General features: G+C 48.8%; 1 protein-coding gene across 1 annotated transcript in view; it reads left to right on the top strand.

Moving 5' to 3' along the window:
• The window catches only part of GAL3ST2 (galactose-3-O-sulfotransferase 2), a 37,378-nt gene that overhangs the window by 14,082 nt on the left and 1,773 nt on the right, over window positions 1–21,523 (top strand). The window contains exons 2-3 of the mRNA XM_054039774.1: window positions 19,672–19,806; window positions 20,673–20,952. Of these exons, the coding sequence (XP_053895749.1) occupies window positions 19,672–19,806; window positions 20,673–20,952 (415 nt within the window). The remainder of the gene's footprint in view (window positions 1–19,671; window positions 19,807–20,672; window positions 20,953–21,523) is intronic.

Raw genomic sequence — 21,523 nt, forward strand, 5'->3', positions numbered from 1 at the left:
CCATGCCTCCGGACCCTGCGCCCCCAGCCGGGCACTTCCCCTCCCGGGCTCTGGTGGCTGTGCTCCTCCCCTGACTCTTTGGCTCTGTTTAAGAGCCGAGCAGCCCGAGCGCTACCGGCTTCGGGCAGCCCCCATGCCTCTGGACCCTGCGCCCCCAGAGCCCGGGAGGGGAAGTGCCCGGCCGGCAGCTCAGGGTCCGGAGGCATGGGGGTTGCCCGAAGCCGGTAGCGCTTGGGCAGCTCGGCTCTTAACAGAGCCGAAGAGTCAGGGGAGGAGCACAGCAGCCGCGGGAGGGGAAGTGCCCGGCCGACGGTATTTTTCCCGGACATGTTCGGCTTTTTGGCAATTCCCCCCAGACGGGGGTTTGATTACCAAAAAGCCAGACATGTTCGGGAAAAAACGGACGTATGGTAACTCTAAGTGTAAACATGAAGCCCTTAGAGAGGGTGAGGAGCAAACCTGGCTGGCAGAGATCCACCACAGACTTTGGGGCTGCAGGAACTTTGCACAGATTTGGCAAGGCTAATGGTGCATGCAGTGAGCAGTGCTTTTCTGCCTGTGTCTGATTGTAGAGCTCAGTGGCAGAATGGATGTACAGCTTGCCCTGGGCTAGGAAGAGAGAGGAAGGAGTTGCTAGAGGATTACGATTCAGCAATTCAACCCCCAGTTTTATCTTCCTAATACAAGTTTTTGTCAAGACTTACAGCTTTGGTTTTGGGTCTCTGAATACACCGCCCTTCGCTCACAGGATAGAATACTTCTTGCTGCATGCACCATCTGAGGTAACTAAAGCTGTTACTGAAGGTTATAATGCAATTATTCCTGTGACAGACTTAAAAAGTGGGCTCACGGAAAAGTGCATGGGGACGGCCACAACACTGAAAGAAGGGAGAAGTCTTGTGCATTAACCCAGAATATATCAATGAAAAGAATAAAGTACAGGATTAGTTGAGTCATGGTCTGTAACAGTCTCCAAACAAATAAGCAACAAATTAGAAACATCCATGTACAACTCTTCTGCCAGGTGTGGGCAGCAAAAAGGTACAGGTTCAAATATCTAACGGATCCTCTTGAAATTAACAAACAGCACCTGCTTCAGTCCCAGCCCAGAAACCTGGGAAAACTAAATATCTTCCCTGGGCATCCTTACCCCTCTCACAAGCATGGAATCTGCATATATATTAAGCGACACAGCATGAATGTGGGAAAACACAGCAACAATACATCAAGAATATGATTATATGAATAATAAGTAGAACACCCATCCCCACAGTATCTAGGGCAGTACTCATTTGACTAGTTTCCTCACCTGTTGGTGTGAACAGCTGATGAACAAAGGTCCCTTGAACATGTCACTTTTCCCTTTCCTCTTCTGTTGCCCCCTACTCACGGTTTGTTCTCAAAGGGTAGCAAAGTCCCAGAGTCCAGGAGTGAGCTCAGGTAGGCCTGGCTCCAGCCCCTCGGGGAAGTGCCACTGGATTCCATGAAGAGACACCTGGCTGCTACTGCTGCGTTATCTTTCATCTCTGTGGTAACTCTTGCTGTCCACTCAGCTGTTGTTGCCCTCTGAAACTGCAGTGAAGAACCGCTATAGCATCACTTCTCACATTGATGTTGTCCCTGCCCCTCTCACCAGGGTCTGGGGCCAGTCCAGAGGCTCCACCACTTAGGGTGACCAGACGTCCCGATTTTATCGGGACTGTCCCGATATTTGCTTATTTGTCCCGCGTCCCGACGTACCTTTGGTCGGGACGCGAATTGTCCTGATATTTTGCCTCCGTTCACAGGCGGAGCGCGATCGTGCCCCCGCCCCGGCTCCGCCCCCTCCTTCCCCCATTGGCTCCCTCCCCAAATCCCCACCCTGGCCCTGCCTCCAGCCCCGCCCCCTCACTGCCCCATTGGATCCCTCCCCAAATCCCCACCCTGGCCCTGCCTCTTCCCCAAGCACCCCACATTCCTCCTCCTCCCCCCTCCCTCCCAGGCTTGCGCTGATCAGCTGTATGGCGGTGCAAGCACTGGAGGGCGGTCGAGACTCCGGCAGGCCGTTTTTTTTGTTTTTGCCCCTCCCCCCCCATGTCCCGATATTTCACCTGTGTGATCTGGTCACCCTACCACCACTTAACCCCGATGTTGTGAGTTCAGCTCTAGTGGGCTGGCTAAGGTGATCCTTTCCAGAGGTCACTCAGCTCTGGCCTTGCACTCTGTTCCTTTATGTCAGCAGGCTGCTGGAAACTTAGTGGGGCTCTCTCCCAGTACCAAAAGAAAGGGGAAGGGATGAAGAAAAATCAAGATCCCGAGACTGACAGTCTCCAGGGCCAATTCGGAGAGGCCAACGCTCCAGGTCAGCCCGATTGACATGGCAGGTAGACCAATGAGACAGTCAGGAGCCCAGGGCCTGCCCTATGTGTGAGCGGGAGCTGACTGAGCCAGAGAAGGGCAGAGCTAAGGGGAGAGCAGCAGCCAGGGCTGAGCTGGGGGCAGAGCAGCAGCACTGAACCAGAGGAGGTGGAGCTGTAGCAGACCAGGGCCCAGAGACAGGAGCTGGTGCAGCACAGACCAGCCATGCCGACGGGGAACTAGGGTTGAGCTGCAGCGGGAGCTGCGGGCCCAGACCTGGGGAGCAGACACCGGCTGTGCCACAAGTAACACCGGAGCCGAGCATGGCTAGCAGCTACAGAGAGTGAGGGGTGCCCTTGGCAGAGGGCTCAGCACAGGGAGAAGTCGCTGGACAAGAGGCCTTGCAGGCTGGCAGGGCCGGCTCCAGGCACCAGTGAAGGAAGCAGGTGCTTGGGGCGGCCAATAGAAAGGGGCAACATGTCTGGGTCTTCGGCGGCAATTTGGCGGCGGGTCCCTCAGTCCCTCTCTTCCTCTTTGAGCTGCCACCAAATTGCCACCAAAGAATGAAGCAGCGTGATTGAGCTGCCGCCGATCGGCTTTATCTTTTTTTTTTTTTCCCCTCGCTTTGCCACTTGGGGCGGCAAAACAGCTGGAGCCAGCCCTGCAGGCTGGACTCAGAGGGGGGACGTGATCCCAATAAGAGGGGAGACACTGGGGAGAGGGGTCACTGCCACCTAGCGTCTGAGGGTGTCTGGCCACCACCAGAACAGTGTCTGATTCATGGTGTCACTGCAGCATAGCCAGGGCCTGGGGAGAGGCCTGGGATGGGTGAGGAACAGACTGTGATCTTCCCTTACGTCCCAGAGATGGCTGGTTGTGGTGTCCCCGCAGGCAGGGTCCTTGTTTACTTTAACCCAGTGGTTCTCAACCATTGGTACATGTAACCCTTGGGGTATGCAGAGGTCTTCCAGTGGGTACTCAACTCATCTAGATCGGTGTTTCTCAATCTGGGATTGCGACCCTGAGTGGGGGTCACAGGACAGGTTTAGGGGGGTCACAAGTGCAGGATTGGCCATAGGGGGTGGCAAGCAGGGCAGTTACCCCGGCCCACATGCCACAGAGTCTCCGCAAAGCTAAGTTACATGCTTCAGCCCTGGGCAGCAGGGCTTGGGCTTCAGACAAGGCTCACAAGTGAAAAACAGACTCAAGTATCATACTGAAATGTAAGTACAATATTTATATTCCAATTGATTTATCTGATAATTATATGTTAAAATGAGGCAGTAGCAATGTTTCAGTATTAGTGTGTTGTGACACTTTTGTATTTTTATGTCTGATTTTGTAAGCAAATGGTTTTTAAGTGAGGTGAAACTTGGGGTAAGCAAGACAAATCAGACTCCAGATATGGGTACAGTAGTTTGGGAAGGTTGAGAGCCACTGCTTTAACCTTTCCCATTTTTTCCTTATTTTTTTCACTGTTTCTTGCTGTGGAGGGCACAAAGAGCGATTTGGGAGGTGAAATCCACCCTTCACCAAGGGCCAAGGTGGAGGGTTTGTTGCACAGCACTCTTCCTACAGCTGCTGCTCCAGCCAATGGTCTGGAATAACAGCCACAGTCTCACTGTAGCAGTTGGGCAAGACACTGGTGTGACGAGTTGGATCACAAAAACCCCCTTGGGAGCTGCCACCCGATGTGCCAAGACTACTTCTACCCAGGGGCAGCTCCAGGCACCAGCGCACCAAGCGCGTGCCTGGGGTGGCAAGCCGCAGGGAGTGGCGTGCCGGTCGCCATGAGGGCAGCAGTCAGGCTGCCTTCAGCGTCATGCCTGCAGGAGGTCCACTGGTCCTGCGGCTTTGGCGGCAATTCGGCGGCGGGTACGCCGAAGGCGTGGGACCAGCGGACCTCCCACGGGCATAACGCCAAATCCGCGTTACCAGCGGATCGCCTGCAGGCATGCTTTCAAAAGCCACCTGACTGCCGTGCTTGGGGCTGCAAAATACATAGAGCCGCCCCTGCTTCTACCCCGTCTTCCCTGCCAGCTTGAGACCCCAGCACCCTGTCTTGCTGAGCCAGACACTCCTGTCTGCTCCAACACAAACCCAGGGTCTGAATTACTTGCCCCAATGCTGCAGGTTTACCTGAAAGCAGCTAACAGAAGTGCTCTTGTCTTTAACACACAGATGCCCAACTGCCAATGGGGTCTAAACCCAAATAAATCCGTTTTACCCTGTATAAAGTTTATGCAGGGTAAACTCATAAATTGTTTGCCCTTTATAACACTGATAGAGAGATATGCACGGCCGTTTGCTCCCCCAGGTATTAATACATACTCTGGGTCAATTAATAAGTAAAAAGTGATTTTATTAAATACAGAAAGTAGGATTTAAGTGGTTCCAAGTAGTAACTGACAGACATAGATTTGCACATTTTATTTTATTTTGCTTGGTGACTTACTTTGTTCTAATCAAACTGAATACAGATAATCTCACCCTGCTTCAGTAAGTTTTTTCCTCAGACTGGACACCTTCCAGGCCTGGGCACAATTCTTTCCCCTGGTACAGCTCTTGTTCCAGCTTAGGTGGTAGCTAGGGGACTCTTCATGATGGCTCCTCTCCTCCCTTTGTTCTGTTCCACCCCTTTATATATCTTTTGCATAAGGGGGGTATCCTTTTGTCCCTCTCTGGGTTCCCACTCCCTCCTTCTCAATGGAAAGACACCAGATTAAAGATGGATTCCAGTTCAGGTGACATGATCGCATGTCACTGCAAGACTTCATTGTCCACTTGCCAGCACACACGTATACAGGAAGATTTACAGGTAAAACACACCCATCTGCAGACAATTGTCCTGGTTAATGGGAGTCATCAAGATTCCAAACCACCATTAATGGCCCACACTTTGCATAATTACAATAGACCCTCAGAGTATTGGAACTTTTCGCAGGGGAAAAGACATTCCAGACCTAATGTGCTGTATAAAAAGGGAAACCGAGGCACACTACCATATTGCTTTCATGGCTAAATGCCAAGATTCCTGTACTATAAACAACCTTAATATCTACATTAACTTGATGTTAATTGGGTTCCAAATATTTGCCAGAGCTTGTATGGATAAAGAAGCTGTTTTCTTTAGCTCTTGGCAAGATCACGTGAGACATACAGGAATCCTGCTGCAAGAGCAGATCCAATCCACTATTGTTCTAACTAAGTTTTACCTTGAGTTTGTAAAGAGGTTCAATCATGTTATTGAACATGACTTTGACAACCATTTCTGTTATACACTGGTATGGCTTCTAACCCAATACTAGCTGTAGTGAGATAGACCCAAGGATGGGGAGTGTGGTGACGACACAGGAAAGGAAACAGAACGCCAGGTTTGTTGGTAGCCAGAGAGCTTTAAAAGCCTCAAGCAAAAAGCCTCCAGGAAAACTTTTCCTGGGGTTTTTATTTCTCTCCTTGCTTTGTTTACAACACTTCTTAGTGGTTACATTCCTGCGCATAGAAACGCCAGGCAGTATACATGCACATAAGATAACGAACCCATCTCTCGAGCGCGTGAACACCAGCTGCGAGGAAACAATCAAATCAGCCAAATAACTTTCCCAAACACAAACGCTGGATTGAAGGTCACTCCTGCCTCGTTGCCATGGGAGCAGTTTGCCGCGCCCGTGGGCTGGCGATTCGGGAGCTATGCATTCCTACAGGGGAGCGCTTGGGATGCAGTCAGCGATGTTTGTGTCATCACTTCCTGCATCAATGTTGCGTTGGGGGTGTGACATTGATATAATCTGGGACCATATAGATCATTGCTGCAACCAAGATCCTGTAGTGACACCCAAATCCTGTATAAAGAGGGTCAAATGGGGTGTCTAAGACAAGGTTATGGTTTACTGGTTATGATTATGCTGTCTATATGTGTGCATCAGTTTTATAGTTGAAGTTATGACTATTGGCTCTATAATGTCTGTATTTCAAACTTATGCTGTGCTTCTGGGTGACATCCCAGACAAGCTGGTGTTAGCTCTGCCTAGTCTGCCCATTAAGAACCATCAGCTATACAATGGACCCATTGAGAAAAGGCAAATATGCCTTGAGACTCAACAAAGTATGCCGGGACTGGCCCATGTGACTCCAGACTCCATTTTGCTGTAATTTTCCACAGTAAGAACAAAGAGGTGTTCTTACACCTGGAAAAGACTATATAAGGCTGATGCCTCATCTCCATTTTATCTTCAATCCTGCTTCTTATCTCTGGAGGGACTTTGCTACAACTGAAGCTCTGAACAAAGGACTGATGACCCATCCCAGCTGGGGATGTTCCAGAGACTTGATTTGAACCTGCAGTTTATTCTATCGCTGCTGCAAGCCTGAACCAAGAACTTTGCCATTACTGTATGTAATTGATTCCATTTAACCAATTCTAACTCTCATCTCTATCTTTTTCCTTTTATGAATAAACCTTTAGATTTTAGATTCTAAAGGATTGGCAACAGCGTGATTTGTGGGTAAGATCTGATTTGTATATTGACCCGGGTCTGGGGATCAGGGGAACCTTTGGGATCAGGGGAACCTTTTTTTTCTTTTACTTGGGTATTGGTTTTCATAACCATTTGTCCCCATAACGAGTGGTACTGGTGGTGATACTGGAAAACTGGAGTGTCTAAGGAAATTGCTTGTGAGACTTGCGGTTAGCCAGTGGGGTGAGACTGAAGTCCTCTTAGTCTGGCTGGTTTGGTTTGCCTTAGAGGTAGAAAAACCCCAGCCTTGGGCTGTAACTGCCCTGTTTGAGCAATTTGTCCTGAGTTGGCACTCTCAGTTGGGTTCCGCCAGAACTGCATCGTCACACCTTCTTGGCAACAAGAGCACACTGTTGACTCATATCCAGCTTCTCGTCCACTGTGACCCCTAGGTCCTTTTCTGCAGAACTGCTACCTAGCCATTCCGTCCCTAGTCTGTAGCAGTGCATGGGATTCTTCCGTCCTAAGTGCAGGACTCTGCACTTGTCCTTGTTGAACCTCATCAGGTTTTTTTTGGCCCAATCCTCTAATTTGTCTAGGTCCCTCTGTATCCGATCCCTACCCTCTAGTGTATCTACCATGCCTCCTAGTTTAGTGTCATCTGCAAACTTGCTGAGAGTGCAGTCCACACCATCCTCCAGATCATTAATAAAGATATTAAACAAAACTGGCCCCAGGACTGACCCTTGGGGCACTCCGCTTGAAACCGGCTGCCAACTAGACATGGAGCCATTGATCACTACCCATTGAGCCCGACAATCTAGCCAGCTTTCTATCCACCTTATAGTCCATTCATCCAGCCCATACTTCTTTAACTTGGCGGCAAGAATACTGTGGGAGACCGTATCAAAAGCTTTACTAAAGTCAAGGAATAACACATCCACTGCTTTCCCCTCATCCACAGAGCCAGTTATCTCGTCATAGAAGGCAATTAGGTTAGTCAGGCATGACTTCCCCTTGGTGAATCCATGCTGACTGTTCCTGATCACTTTCCTCTCCTCTAAGTGTTTCATAATTGATTCCTTGAGGACCTGCTCCATGATTTTTCCAGGGACTGAGGTGAGGCTGACTGGCCTGTAGTTTTCTTACAGGAAAAGCCACAAACTGTCTGGAAAGGAAAAGTAGATTGAATTACTTGCCTCAGTGAAATTAAATACCCAGAGAATTGTTGTGCCTGTGATGATGAAGACTGGGGCTTGCTCACCTGTGGCTCCCCCTCCCCTTGCTGTGAGGGAACCGCCAGGCAGGTCTGCATCTGCAAGCAGGTGCCCTGCCTCAGGTGCAGCTCCCATTGGCCGCGCAGGCCAATAGACTGGGAGCCTCCCAGTCAGTGGGCTGGGTGGGCGGGAGGCAAAGGGGGAGATTGTAGGGAGCTCTGGAGCAGGGGAGGCAGTGGGGGAGGGGAGTTGTCTGGCACAAAATGGGGGATCTCTGGAGAGGGGTGACAGGGGCCCATAGGCCGTTGGAGGTCTCTTGGCAGGGGGCAGAGGGTTGTGTGGGTCTCTGTGGGGCGGGGGGGGGAGTGATGGACGGAGCCAGCCGCAGCTCGGGTCTGCTCTGCGGGGGGGGAGTGAGGGGTGTTGCTATAGCCCACTCAGGAAGCCCCCTCTGTACTGTGTATTTTATGTCAGCCCCAGGGTGCCCATCGCTGCTCCTTTCCCCACCCATGGCTCCATCTGTCTGTCCCCAGAACCCCCGGCTGTGTCTGTGTGTCTCTGACAGGGATAGACTCCTGGGGCTCATTCTGCCTGTGGCTCCCTCTGCCGCCCTGCTGTGGAGCCGTGGCCAGGCAGCTCTGGCGCCGGCCCCTGCAGCTCCCATTGGCTGGGGTTCCCGGCCAATGGTCTGGGAGCCAGGTCAGCGTTGGGGCCTCTCCGCAGTACGCAGAGACTCTGGGGATGGGTGGAGCTGCCTGGGGGAGGCGGGGGAGCTGCCCCCAAGGTGAGAGTGCCCCACTTTTTTTTTTTTAATAGAATATCAGGGTTGGAAGGGACCACAAGAGGGCATCCAGTCCAACCCCCTGCTCAAAGCCGACCCATGGTGCGGGGCCTCCCAAAGCACGGGGCCTGGGGCCCAAACATTGGTGGAGCTGGGCCCACCTTTATGAATATTGGTGGAGCATGGGCACCACGGGCCCATATAACTCGCCGCCTATGGCTGTGTACAAAAATATACAGAGATAATATACAGCCATCAACGGGCAACAATGGCAATTCCCTCCCTCTCCTCCAGTGCCAGGACTGGAGCCTTTCTCTTCGCTGTCAGGAAGAAGATGGAGGCATAATTCTCCCACTCTGAGCTATGTGCGTGTGTGTGGCTTCCCCTCAAGATTACAAAAATCATGAGACCCTCATTGATGGTTTTCCCATATCTGCCTCCCGATGCATGAACTCCCAGGGATGGGACGAGGGTTTGCACCTGTCTCTTGTTCTCCTGTGTATCGGCAGTGTCATCTCAAAGCTCCTCTTATCTTATAAAATAAGTTGCACCTTGCACCCAGTGGTGCAAGCCACTCCCTTTGTCCCAGCCTGTCCCAGCCTTTTATAAATGTGATTGACTGTGACTAACACGAGACACTGGGGGAGCTGGAACGAGAGGGAAGTGTATTTGGCTGGTTTGCAAAGGACACTCATTCAAGCTCACTGTGGTGAAATTGGAGACAGCATGAAAAGCCTAGGATGCTCTTGGCGGTAAGAAGAAGCAAGGGCCAAAGAAGTCATCCTGGGGGTATGATCAAGAAATAGTTTCATAGGAAGCTGTAGTGAACATGTTGGCTAAGCTGTGTAAATAGTTCATATGTCTCTGAGCTCAGCCCTGGCTTGATCCAGGGCCAGAGATTAATTGTGAACTGGCTGTTCCTTGCTGGGATCCAGGTGTGGGTGCAAAGCTGGGAAAGCAGCCTTTAAGGAATATTTTAAATTAAATCACAGTGTAATTTTGGCACATGTCTTTGAAGCTGCTGTTTCCTTCCACTTTGATCCAAAGGGTCAAAAGTTTGTCCAAATTCTTTTTTTAACATTTGCATATAACATTTGAAATATCAGAATATCAGAGCTTGGCGCTATAGTTTTGGCAGAGAAAGCACTTTCAGCTAGACCCCTGTTTTCAAGTGCTTTTATAGCCCATCGCTCAGTGTTGCGTGGCCCCTCTGGGACTGATCCAGCAATGACTTGAATCTTATACAGCACCCAGCTGGAGGATCCTTTAGTTCATGCTGCAGAAGCTCATAGAAATGTAGGGCTGGAAGAGATCTCAAGAGATCATCTAGTCCATCCCTCTGTGCTGAGGTAGGATTAAATATACCTAGACCATCCCTATAGGTATTTGTCTAGCCTGTTCTTAAAAACCTGCAATAACAGGGTTTCCACAACTTCCCTAGGTAACCTGTTCCACTGCTTAATTATCCTTCTAGTTAGAAAGTTTTTCCCAATAGGTAGCCTAAATCTTCCTTGCTGCAAACTAAGCTGATTACTTAATTGTGAGACTTCCAAGGTGACACAAGACCAGAAGTACCAACCTCTGGGCAAACTGTTAAAAATAATAGAGCACAAACCCCAAATTTGTCATGAGTTCTAAACTTAGATTTCACCAACCAACTGCACCAAGTGCAAACTCCTCAGGTGCATTAACAGCCTTAAACACAGTCACAGACAGCCCTCTTGGATACTCCGGTCTGTCTTGTCACCGTGTCTCTGTGATAGATGGCCCTTAAGGCAAAGAATCACAGCAAAATCTCACCAAATGAGGGTCAATCCATCCTCATATCCACTCATAATCCACACCCGAACATAGCCACTTTATGAACTTCGTACCCTCATATCTCAATGTCTGTTACTTTGACCCATCAACCTTTTACCCCCAATCGGGGATATTGCAGATTATGTATTCCTCATGCCACCTTATCTTAAACCAAATTTTGCACCCTTTATAATCTGTATGTTATTCCCTGATAACCAGAAACTTCTATGCTTAAACTCTGTTCATTATTTATTTTTAACATCATCTTAATAAATTTTTTAAATCTGTTCTTTTCAGGTTACTCCCAATCCCAAAGGACTAGTCACTTACCCCAGGTCAATTGTGCCTTAGGTCTCACATCAAGACAATACTTGCAGCAAATCCTATAATAAATTATATGAAGATTAATTAAGTAGGAAAAGGAAAATAGAGAGTTATTTATGAGGTTAAAGCAAGTGAATATGGAGTCACAATCTCTTTCTTATGCCTAGGAAACTCCTTGTCCCCCTAGGGTCTGTCTACACTGCAAAGAAAAACCCACGGCTCGCCTGTACCAGCTGACTCAGCTCGCAGGGCTCAGGCTGCGGGGCTGTTTAATTGCAGTGTACACTTCACAGGGTCCTAGAGCCCGGGATCATTGCTTCTATATCGTGATGCCAATTTTTCCCAACCTAGTGCTAAAAATTTCCCAAATCTGGTGAATTCCCAGAGTTTTTTACCAGCTTGGGAAATTTTTGGCGCTAGCTAGTGCCTCTATATCCTGGGAAATTTCCCAAAATCTGGGAATTTTTGAGTAAAATGTTTCACCTTGGGAAATTGCAGGGCAAATTGGGAAACTGCAGAGCACATGCTGTTAAAAATTCCCAGATTTTGGGAAATTTTCCAGGATATAGAAGCACTGCCCGGGATCCAGCCCAAGCCCATAAGTCTATACAGCAATGAAACGGCCCTTTAGCCTGAGTCCTGTGAGCCTGAGTCAGCTGGCACGGACCAGCTGTGGGTTTATCTTTGGAGTTTAGACATACCCCCAGAGTCCAAGCAGCATAGAGATCCTTTGGTCCTTTTGTTGGGGGGTTTCATCCCCCTTCTGCCATGTGCTCTCAGCTAATGGGAAGAGTCCATTCCTGTGATTCATCTTCATGGGGAGGGGAGCAGAACAATGAGCTTTTAGTCCTTTTGTTGACAATTCCACAATCCAGATGTAGGGAGTTTCCAGTTGTAAGATCCACCCAGAGCTGGTCTGGTATTGCTGGGTCTCCTCTTTTGGAAGGGGTGTAACAGTTTCTACAGAAGAGCAGCTCTTCATGCTAATTAATGTCCTCTCTTGTGTGGTGATTCATTTGGTCACAGGGGCTCATGCAAGTCCTCCAGGATTGTCTTGGAGTCTCAGGAATTAAAGAGTAGGTTTTGTGATGAAATCTCCAGCAATACGTCGAACCAAAATTACAACCCTACTCATGCTACACCTGCACAAATATTACATTACAGATATTACAAGTGAGCTTAATGGAGGCAGCAACTCACAAGCATTCGATAGAGTCCAGACAAGAAACATTTTCTTATCATTCTAATACCTGTCCTACCAATGCAAACCTCCAGATAGGGTGACCAGATCGCAAGAGTGAAATATTAGGACACATTGGGCGAGCTGGGCGGGGGGAGGGGAAAGGACGACAGTGACAGACACAGGTGCACAGAGCCATGAGAGGGGGCCCTAGGAAGCTGCGAGAGGGGTTGTACAGCCCCTGCTGCAGCCCGCACCACAAGCCACAGGGCAAGGACACCTATTGAATTCAATGAGAATTTTGCATGTGAATTGATGTACCTAGTTCTGAGATTATAAAGCCAGAAGGGATCTGGTGATCACCTGGTCTCACCGCCTGTATAGCACAGACATAGAACTTTCCCAAAATAATTCCTAGAGGATAGCTTTTAGAAAAAGCTTTTAGAAAAACACCATGACCCTTAGTATATTGTTAATAGTTAATTACTCTCCCCATTGAAAAGGTATGCCTTGTATCCAGTCTGAATTTGTCTAGCTGCAACTTCCAACCGCTGGCTCATGCTCTACCTTTCTCTGCTAGACTGAAGTGCCCATTATTAACTATTTGTTCCCCATGTAGATACTTACAGTCTATAACCAAGTCACTTCTTAACCTTCTTTTTGTTAAGCTAAATAGATTGAGGGCCTTGAGTCGATCACTATAAGGCATGTTTTATAATCCTTTAATCAGTCTTGTGACTCTTCTCTGAACACTCTCCGATTTATCAATATCCTTCTTAAATTGTGCACACCAGAACTGGACACAGTATTCCAGCAGTGGTTGCACCAGTGCCAAATACAGAGAGAAAATAACCTCTCTACTCCTGCTTGAGATTCCCCTATTTAGGCATCTGGTCACCCTATTTCTGTATGCATTTCCCCAGGTTTTTTTTGTAAAAATCAAAACTGAACTGCCCCAGAAATTCTGTCATGTGGAATCATCGTGAAACTCGCATGGCTCCATCCCTGCCAATGAACCTTTAGATCCACTGCACAGACTTCTGCCACTTGAGCTAATGGAGTAAGTGATGGCAGAGGCAGTAGGTTGTCATCCTATATGTGATAGATCAGCTCTATAGAGGGATGAGACACTTTTTTTGCCACTGGGTTTCACAGATATCTGCTGACAGAAGAGGAACTGTGAAACTCAGGAATCCTGGGTCTATTCTGGTCTCTAGTAGTCAAAGACCCTTCTTCCCTGTCCCCTCCAGTCTATGTCTATCCTATTGCTGTCTAACTCGCCCCAGCTCCTCATTTGATTTCAACTGCCCCCCACTACCGCTCTGGATTCCTTGTCCCAGTTTCCTGGTCCTGTCTCACTCTCCTCTCTCCCCGCCCCCATCCCTCAGATGGAATGTTCGTTCCAGACTGGCAAAATTATAAGGCTTCCCAACATTCTAAATTTTCGTTTTTTTTTTTTTTTTTTTTTTTTTTTTTAAATAATGGAGATATCCCATCTCCTAGAACTGGAAGGGACCTTGAAAGGTCATCGAGTCCAGCCCCCTGCCTTCACTAGCAGGACCAAGTACTGATTTTGCCCCAGATTCCCAAGTGGCCCCCTCAAGGATTGAACTCACAACCCTGGGTTTAGCAGGCCAATGCTCAAACCACTGAGCTATCCCTCCCCCCAGGTTGCTTAACTATAGGCTAGCTCTGCCTACAACAAAGTGTCTTCAGAATCTCTGATTAAAGGGATTATAAGTGTAGCAACCTCCATCATAGCTAGTCACCAAAGATTGAACCCGAGCCATCCAGACTTAAAAGGATGAGCTTCTACTACTTGAGTTCAAGATATAACTCCCTTAGCTGGTAGCTATACAGTTATCCTCTAAAAATCCACCAGAGGAGGGCACAAAATACATGTTGGACAGTGAATTACAAAAGTGCCAAATATTATTATTAGGCCTGCAATACTTTTCACAATGAACATCAGCGGGGGATAAACTGGGAGTTTAAGAATATTTGGAAAACAATTTTAGAATAACATTCAGTGCTGTGGTTTAAAAGAAAAAAAACCTGTTAAAACTCATAACTTAGCAGTATTCAGTGTTTGAAAAAAACAACTTCTAGGAGCTATGGCATACAAGTTAAGAATGTTGAAACAGGAAGATGTTATGCTTAGTTATCACTTGGGCAAGGCGGCGTGCTATGTAATACTTGCAAGATTTCACGGTAATGTTTTACAATATATAGCAGCGCATTGCTGATTCCATTGATATTGTTGAGCAATTCATGCTGATTTTATTTCAGCCCACATCTTAGTAGTTTTGAATACTATAGATCACAATTTTCAGCTCAGTTGGTCTGAACATGCAGAGCTTTAAAACTGCTATGCTCTAAACTGTATATTAACTACAATTTTATAAACCTGCATGTCAGAGAACTGTGTGCCACTACTACTAGACAGTGGCACAAGGCAATTCAGTGTGAATCACAGAAATGTAGGACTGGAAGGGACATCAACAGGTCATCTAGTCAAACCCCTGCACTGAGGCAGGACTGAATAATAACAACACTAGACCATCCTTGACAGGGGTTTGTCTAACCTCTTAAAAAACTCCAAGGACTGCTATTCCATAACCTCTCTAGGTAATTTGTCCAGTGCTTAACTATCTTTACAGTTAGAAAGTTTTTCCTATGTCTAACTTAAATCTCCCTTGCTTCAATTTAAGCCCATTGCTTCTTTTTCCTGCATGTCCTGAGTGGCACGGGGGTGGGTCCAGGCAGTGGGATTGGGGGGAGGGAGGTCGAGGAAGTCATTGGGTATGTGGGGATGGACCAGGGGGAGCAGGGTGGAGGAACTGAGGGGGACAGGACTGGGACTGGGGAAGTCGGGGGGGGGGCTGAGGGGAGCATGAATGGGACAGGGTAGAGAGAGCTGTGTAGAGTGGGGCGGGGCGAGGGAGACAATGGGGCTGGGCTGGGGAGGGTTGGGGACAGGGACAGGGTCTGGAGGGGATGAGACAGAGGGGAGCAGGACTGGAATGGGGGGAAGTTGAGGGGGTGGGACAGCAGGGGGAGCGATAGGGGTGGGATGACGGGAGAGGCTGAAGAAGAGATTTGGGGTAGGGCAAGGCTGAGGGCAGTGAGTTGGGGGGAGCAGGGGGACTGTGGGGGAGGCTGTTGGAACGGGGTCAGGGACTGAGGGCAGTGGGTTCGGGGTGGGAGGTACAGGGGGGACTGCGGGAGAGGCTGAGGGAACAGGGTCAGGGTGGGGGCTGAAGGCAGTAGGTCGGGTCTACACTGGCACCTCTCAGCATTGCTGTGCCGGGTGGCAGACCTGCGCCAGTGCTACCCTGGTGATGGAAGAGTCCTCAGTGGAAATGCAGACTTCATGACACAGACCCTCCTCGTCACTTCAAACCTGGCGCTGCTCTGGTCAGTCGCTAGGCTCTTGTCACTTTCAAACCCATGCAGGGTATCTGGCTCTTTTTCAGTTCTCAGGTTAAGAAAAGCTTCTGCATTTTGTGAGGGCTTCAGCATTCACTTTCCTACTTGACAAATTGTCTGCCTGACACATTGCTCCCAGGGCATTCATCTTTATTCATTATCGGCAGGTCCATCAGATTAAGGAGCAACACGGGGGAAGCAACACAATGGTGTCAAGGATTTTTAATTTTTCAAACCACTTTGGCCTCAACAGGGATAACAGCAAATCTCGACAGAGCAGATGGGTGTCAGGATGGGTTTGGGTATTTATTTATTTATTTTTTTAAGTGAAAATGTTTGGGTCTGAGCAAAGGCTGCAAACTTCCCTTTGAAAACCTCTGCTGAACTTTTGCCCCAGGGGCTAACGACAGCCTGGAATCCGGGACAGATTTCCACATCCATGCAGGGTGAGATGATGGGGGGGGTGGGGAGGGGAGGGACTGTGGGAGAGGCAGAGGGAACAGGGTCAGGGTGGGGGCTGAGGGCAGTGAGTTGGGTGAGATGATCGGGGGGGAGGGGAGGGACTGTGGGGAGGCAGAGGGAACAGGGTCAGGGGGGCTGAGGGTAGTGGATTGAGGGTGGGGGGCACAGGCGGGACACTGTGGGGGAGGCTGAGGGAACAGGGTCAGGGTGGGGGCTGAGGGCAGTGGGGCTGAGGGGAGCCACCCCAGAGGGACCTGCCAGGGGGCCAGGTGAGCCCATCAGTGCTTACCTGGAGTGGCTCCCAGGAAGCAGCCAGCAGGCAGGTCCCTCCCAGTCCCTCTGGCCCCTTCCTAGGGTCGGGTCGAGGTGAGGGAGGCGGGGGGGGCTCTCTGCCCGGCGACCGCTGCCTGCTGCTGGAGTCTATAAGCCCCGCCCTGCTGCAGCATGCAGGGGAGAAAGACCTCCTCACTGCCTCTCTGTGTGCCCGGGGCAGGGGCAGGGGCAGGGCTGTGCTCTGCAGGCTCCTGCCGGCCGGGCGGCGGGCCCCATGGGTTGGTGCCGCTGCGCCGGGAGCTCAGCTGCATGCTGCCCCAAGGCCCAGGGAGGAAAGGTGAGTGGTGCTGGTGGCGCCAGCTTGCCACGGTCCCCCTCAATAGGGTGACCAGACGTCCTGATCAATGTAAGGTCGGGATGTGGGACAAGTCCCCTAAAATCGGGACTGTCCCGATAATATCAGGACGTCTGGTCACCCTACCTCCAGGTGAACCAGACAGATTCCAGCTATGTATCTAGCAGTATTCAGCTGAGCCACGGGGACCTTGGCATGAGCTGGTGCCTGCTAGGCCAGTGTCACATTTGTGTTCTACCTTCAGTAGACATGGAGGACAATTGAGCAACAATAATACGTGTAGACAGTGGAGGTCCATAGTGCTGAATGGCCACGATCACAGTCTTCTTTATAACAACTTTTTACATAGTTGAAGACTGTTGTCAGGGTCCCCTCTTCCCCCCGCCCAGTTCTCCCACCCCAGCCTTCTTTTCTTTGGACTAATCATGTCCAGTTCTTTTAACATTTCCTCAATGGTCATGTTTTCTAAACCTCTGATCATTTTTGTAGCTCTTCTCTGGACTCTCGCCATTTGTCCACATTTCTTGACATAGCTCTGGAGGTCCAGGCTTCAGTAATTGGAAACAATTGAGATGGCCTTTTTGACATTTCTCCTGCTTTTTCTCAGCCCAGAGATGGTCTTGGGTGTTAGGTTTGCCCATCTCATAAATGACCACAATGAAGAATTTCACCACGTTTTTGTGCTCTGATAGCTCAGTTGGTTTCTATTAAAACTTCAATTTACCATGGTTTGACTCTCAAGCCTTGGACCTGTTTTGAAGGAGCCTGGTATAAGACAGAAAAGCAGCTGTCCAGAGGTATGGAGATCCAAACCTACACACTGCCTTGTAATCACACGTAGTTTGACGCAGTCAGGGCCAATACATTCCTGATGTTACTCCACTGAAGTAAGCAGAGCTACACCAGGGATGGATCTGGACCCATGTGTTTCAGAATAACAGTCTATTTGATGTGCCTACACTGAAACGGGAACACAGGAATAACTTGTGCCTAAAGTGTAAAGTTTGTCATAGCAATTTGCCAACAACCAGACAAAATTAGTCACATATTATTTGCAACAGGCTGGATCTTCAGTTGGTGTAAGTTAGCACAGCCCCTTTGACACCAGGGGAGACTGTCCAGGTGACTTCAGGAGAGCTGTGTCAGTTTGTACCATTGGAGGATTTGGCCCTATAGTTTAGGTTAGAAGGCAGTCTCTCCCCCAGCCAGCCTACTGCCATAAGGTGACTGCCAGAGCTCCGAGGTGAAGTTCTGGGTCGCGGGCATCTCCACGCACCCGCTCACCCCGTCCCTGCAGGGGAACAAGCCGCAGGATTTTCAGCAGGCACATTGCTCCTCTTGGATCCCTGACCTTGGCTTCAGCAGTTTCCCCAGAGCATTGTGAGGTCCTTCCCTCAGTCCCCACAGTTCCTGAACAGCAGTGGTTCTCCATCCTGGAGATCAACCTAGAGCTCCCTTACTTCCCATGTGCTACCCAGCTGACTTCAAAGGATTTATTGACTTCAGGCAGTGTGTGTCAGCACTGAATGAGTCCCTTGTGAGCAGGCTTGTGGGGGTGATATCCCCTAGCTAAGTTCCCTCTAAGCTGCACAGCTGCACTGCTGCCTATTAAGCCCCATGCAGGCGTTCAGGGCTGTGGCAGGGAGAGATGCCTCTCCCCAAGCCCTGGACCTGCCACGGAGCCCCTCCATATTGGTGCACATAACAAAATTCATTCCGCACATGGGTGGGAAACATTAGAGGGAACATTGCCCTACAGGTTCAGCTGGGCTGAGAAAAAGGGGCATCTGGGCAGATTCACTGATCAAATAGGAGGGGAGGCAATGGAGCTGGTCTTCTCTCCAAAGACAGAAAAAAATTATGACATGTATAGAGGGTGTGGAAGGGCAAAATAAACCAAGTGGCAGGGATACAGCCCTTGTGAGCATAGTTACTGGGTGGAGGAGCTGCCCTTGTTGTCGAGGGTTGTGGGTGCAGCTGCAGAGATCCAAGGTTTGTCATCTCCATTTTGGAAGGTGGAATTCTAATCAGCTTTCCATTGCCAACTGTTGCAATTTGATCATGAGTGTTTTCCTTAAAGCCCCAGCTCCTGGGGTCATGCTTACCTGAGATGCTCTGCTTTCTTTTGTAAAAAAGGAAGTTTTGCATCCTGGAGGTTGCAGAGAAAAGCTTGAAAATGTGAAGCGAGAGAACTCTATGGCTCAGGACCCAGTAAGCAAAGAAAAATAACCAACGTTTAATATTTTTCATAAATACCTCTTGATTTTTAAGCCAATCGCATGATTTTTGGGGCCTGACTCTGTATTTTTGAGTGCCCTTCTGTAGCCTGCATGGGCAGGTCAGAGAGCAGCTGGCTGCAGCTTATTACAGCAGGCTCTAGTTGCTGTTGTGTTCGAGTTATGTGAGGTTTAAATTAAAAGACTGTAATTGTTAAAACACAAGCGCTCCTGCTTTACTGCAGAGAACAAGAGTTATCACCAGGGCAGGAGAGGCAGATGCTGATCGCCGTACTTACGCTATCTAACAACATGGAGAAGCCAGAAAGGAGGCAGCTGTAACAGCCATTAAGGGATTGTCTGCACAAACATTTAGCTTGTGACAAGCTGGGCTGTAAATCTAACCTTCGCTGGGCTTCCATACACTAATTGGCCGTGTGGACCCTGCTCACGTGAACTAGCAGTTCCCTAGTGCACTTGAAGCAACTCCCTTTTCAAAGTGGGGTAGCTCCTCTGATTGCCAGACACTGGGAATGGACGACAGGGGATGAATCACTGGAAATTGTCCTGTTCTATTCAGTCCATCTGAAGCACCTGGCACTGGCCACTGGCGGAGACAGGACACTGGGCTCATGAGCCATTGCACTGACCGACTCTGGCTGTTCTTATCAGATTGCACAATGGAACTTTAATGTGTGTCAGCAGGGTCCACACAGACAGCTACATACAGCAGGCTAAGGGGACAGATTTACACCCAGCTTGCCGCAAACGAAATGTTTATGTAGACAAGGCCTCAATTACAAAGAGTGGCAGGAAATTTGGTGTGGTTTGAATTGGGAGGACATTACATTTTATTTTGGACTCACTGGATCTCTGTTTATTTTGCAGGCATTCCAGACTCCTGGGGTTTGTTATTCTTTGGCTGGGAGTCATTTTTCTAGCTGGGTTCTTCCATATGAACATAAACATCACTTCGTAAGTCCATTTTCTACTGTGATAGAACGAGTAAGGAGAACTTGCCATGTGCCCTGTCTGTGCAGGGGCAGCAAGATGATCCATCATATCTTATATTTTTAGATTGCTAAATGTAGCCCTCAGCAGAGACTAGGGCTAGGATTTTCAAGTCTGGGGGCCTGAAGTTGGGCTCCTAAATCTATATCTAGCACCTAACAAAGTGACCTATCAACAGTGTAGAGTGCCCCATAGCTGGGAGTAGCTGCAACAATACTAACACAGCAAGGGGAGTGAGCAGGAGAAGCCAGAGCCCCTCCCAACCCCCTCAGTAACAAATAAGCTGATTATTGTGTGGAGCTGAAAGAGCCATGCAGACTGGCATTCGGAGCTAATGAGGGCAGAAGAGGGGTGTGGCTCATCTGTGGTTTCTAGAACTACAGACAAAGTGCTGGATCTTTAGCTGGTGTCAATTGTCATAGCCTCATTGACTGCAAGGGAGCTATGCCGATTTACACCAGCTGGGGATCTGGTCTTCAATAGAGCTATGGCCAATTTACACCAGTAGGGGATGTGGCCCATTGACTTCAATGAGGCTATGCTGATTGATGCCACCTGGGGAATGGATCCATTGAGTTCAATGGAGTGATGCTGATTTACACTAGCTGGGGAATGGGCCCATTGAGTTCAATGGAGTGATGTTGATTTATGCCAGGTGTGGAGCTGGCCCCAGTTATCCTAAGGAAAAGTAGTTCAGGTTAAATTTTGGTGGCTCTTTGGAAAAGTAAAGTGAGAGGGGCAGGAGGTAGGAAATGGCAGGGGAAAGCAGCACTGTCAGGTGGAAGAAATGGATTACAACACTAGAGAAAACATTTCCCATGTGCTTTAAGTTCATACAGAGTGTGGGGGTTTTCCACCAAGCACCTGAGACCCAGTCACCCCCAGACGAACGTGATGTTTCTCAAGACCCACAAAACTGCCAGCAGCACCATCATGAACATCCTATTCCGGTTTGCAGAGAAGCACAATCTGACCTTAGCCCTTCCTGCTGGCCAGAACTACCACCTGGGCTATCCTCATCGCTTCATGGCCCAGTTTGTAGAGGGATTTAAAACCATGGGACAAAGCTACAACATCATGTGCAACCACATGAGGTTTAACCTCCCAGAGGTGAGATCCTGGAAAGTAGCAGTTGGGTATGCATCCTGTGAAATGACTGTGGTGCTGTTATTATCAGGGATCCTAGTTTTCCATGATAAAAACCCAAACTTCTCCAATAAAAAAACATAGAAATCCATGTTTTTTCCGTGATTAAAATGAAATTCTGAACTTTAGTTACCCTGACCACAATATATATAGGTATCAGTTGAACACAGTGTTTTATTGATATATTTACAATTTTAAAGCAGGCTTGCAGTCGGAGCCCTGGCCATTCTCCTGATTATCTGAATTTTTTATGATCTGATCTGGCCTTGGTCCCAATTAGATCGGATAATCGGGGTTCCACTGTATATGTTTTTATTTTCTCACAAATGTAAAAACTAAAGATTCTCTGTAAAAATGCAAATTTCACATTTTTCCGTGGCAAACCGATTTCTAGGATCCCTGGTTATTAGCTAGCACTAAATATCACTCTGCAGAGGCCTTTCCCTTCATGAAGCGCATTGCAATTGGCATGTAAAATGTTTTCTGAGTTAGGAATTAGTATCTCTGCCTTCAATCACAAAGATCACTAGTACTG

This window comes from Malaclemys terrapin, chromosome 9 (genome assembly GCF_027887155.1).
Source record: "Malaclemys terrapin pileata isolate rMalTer1 chromosome 9, rMalTer1.hap1, whole genome shotgun sequence".
NCBI classification, from domain to species: Eukaryota; Metazoa; Chordata; order Testudines; family Emydidae; genus Malaclemys; species Malaclemys terrapin.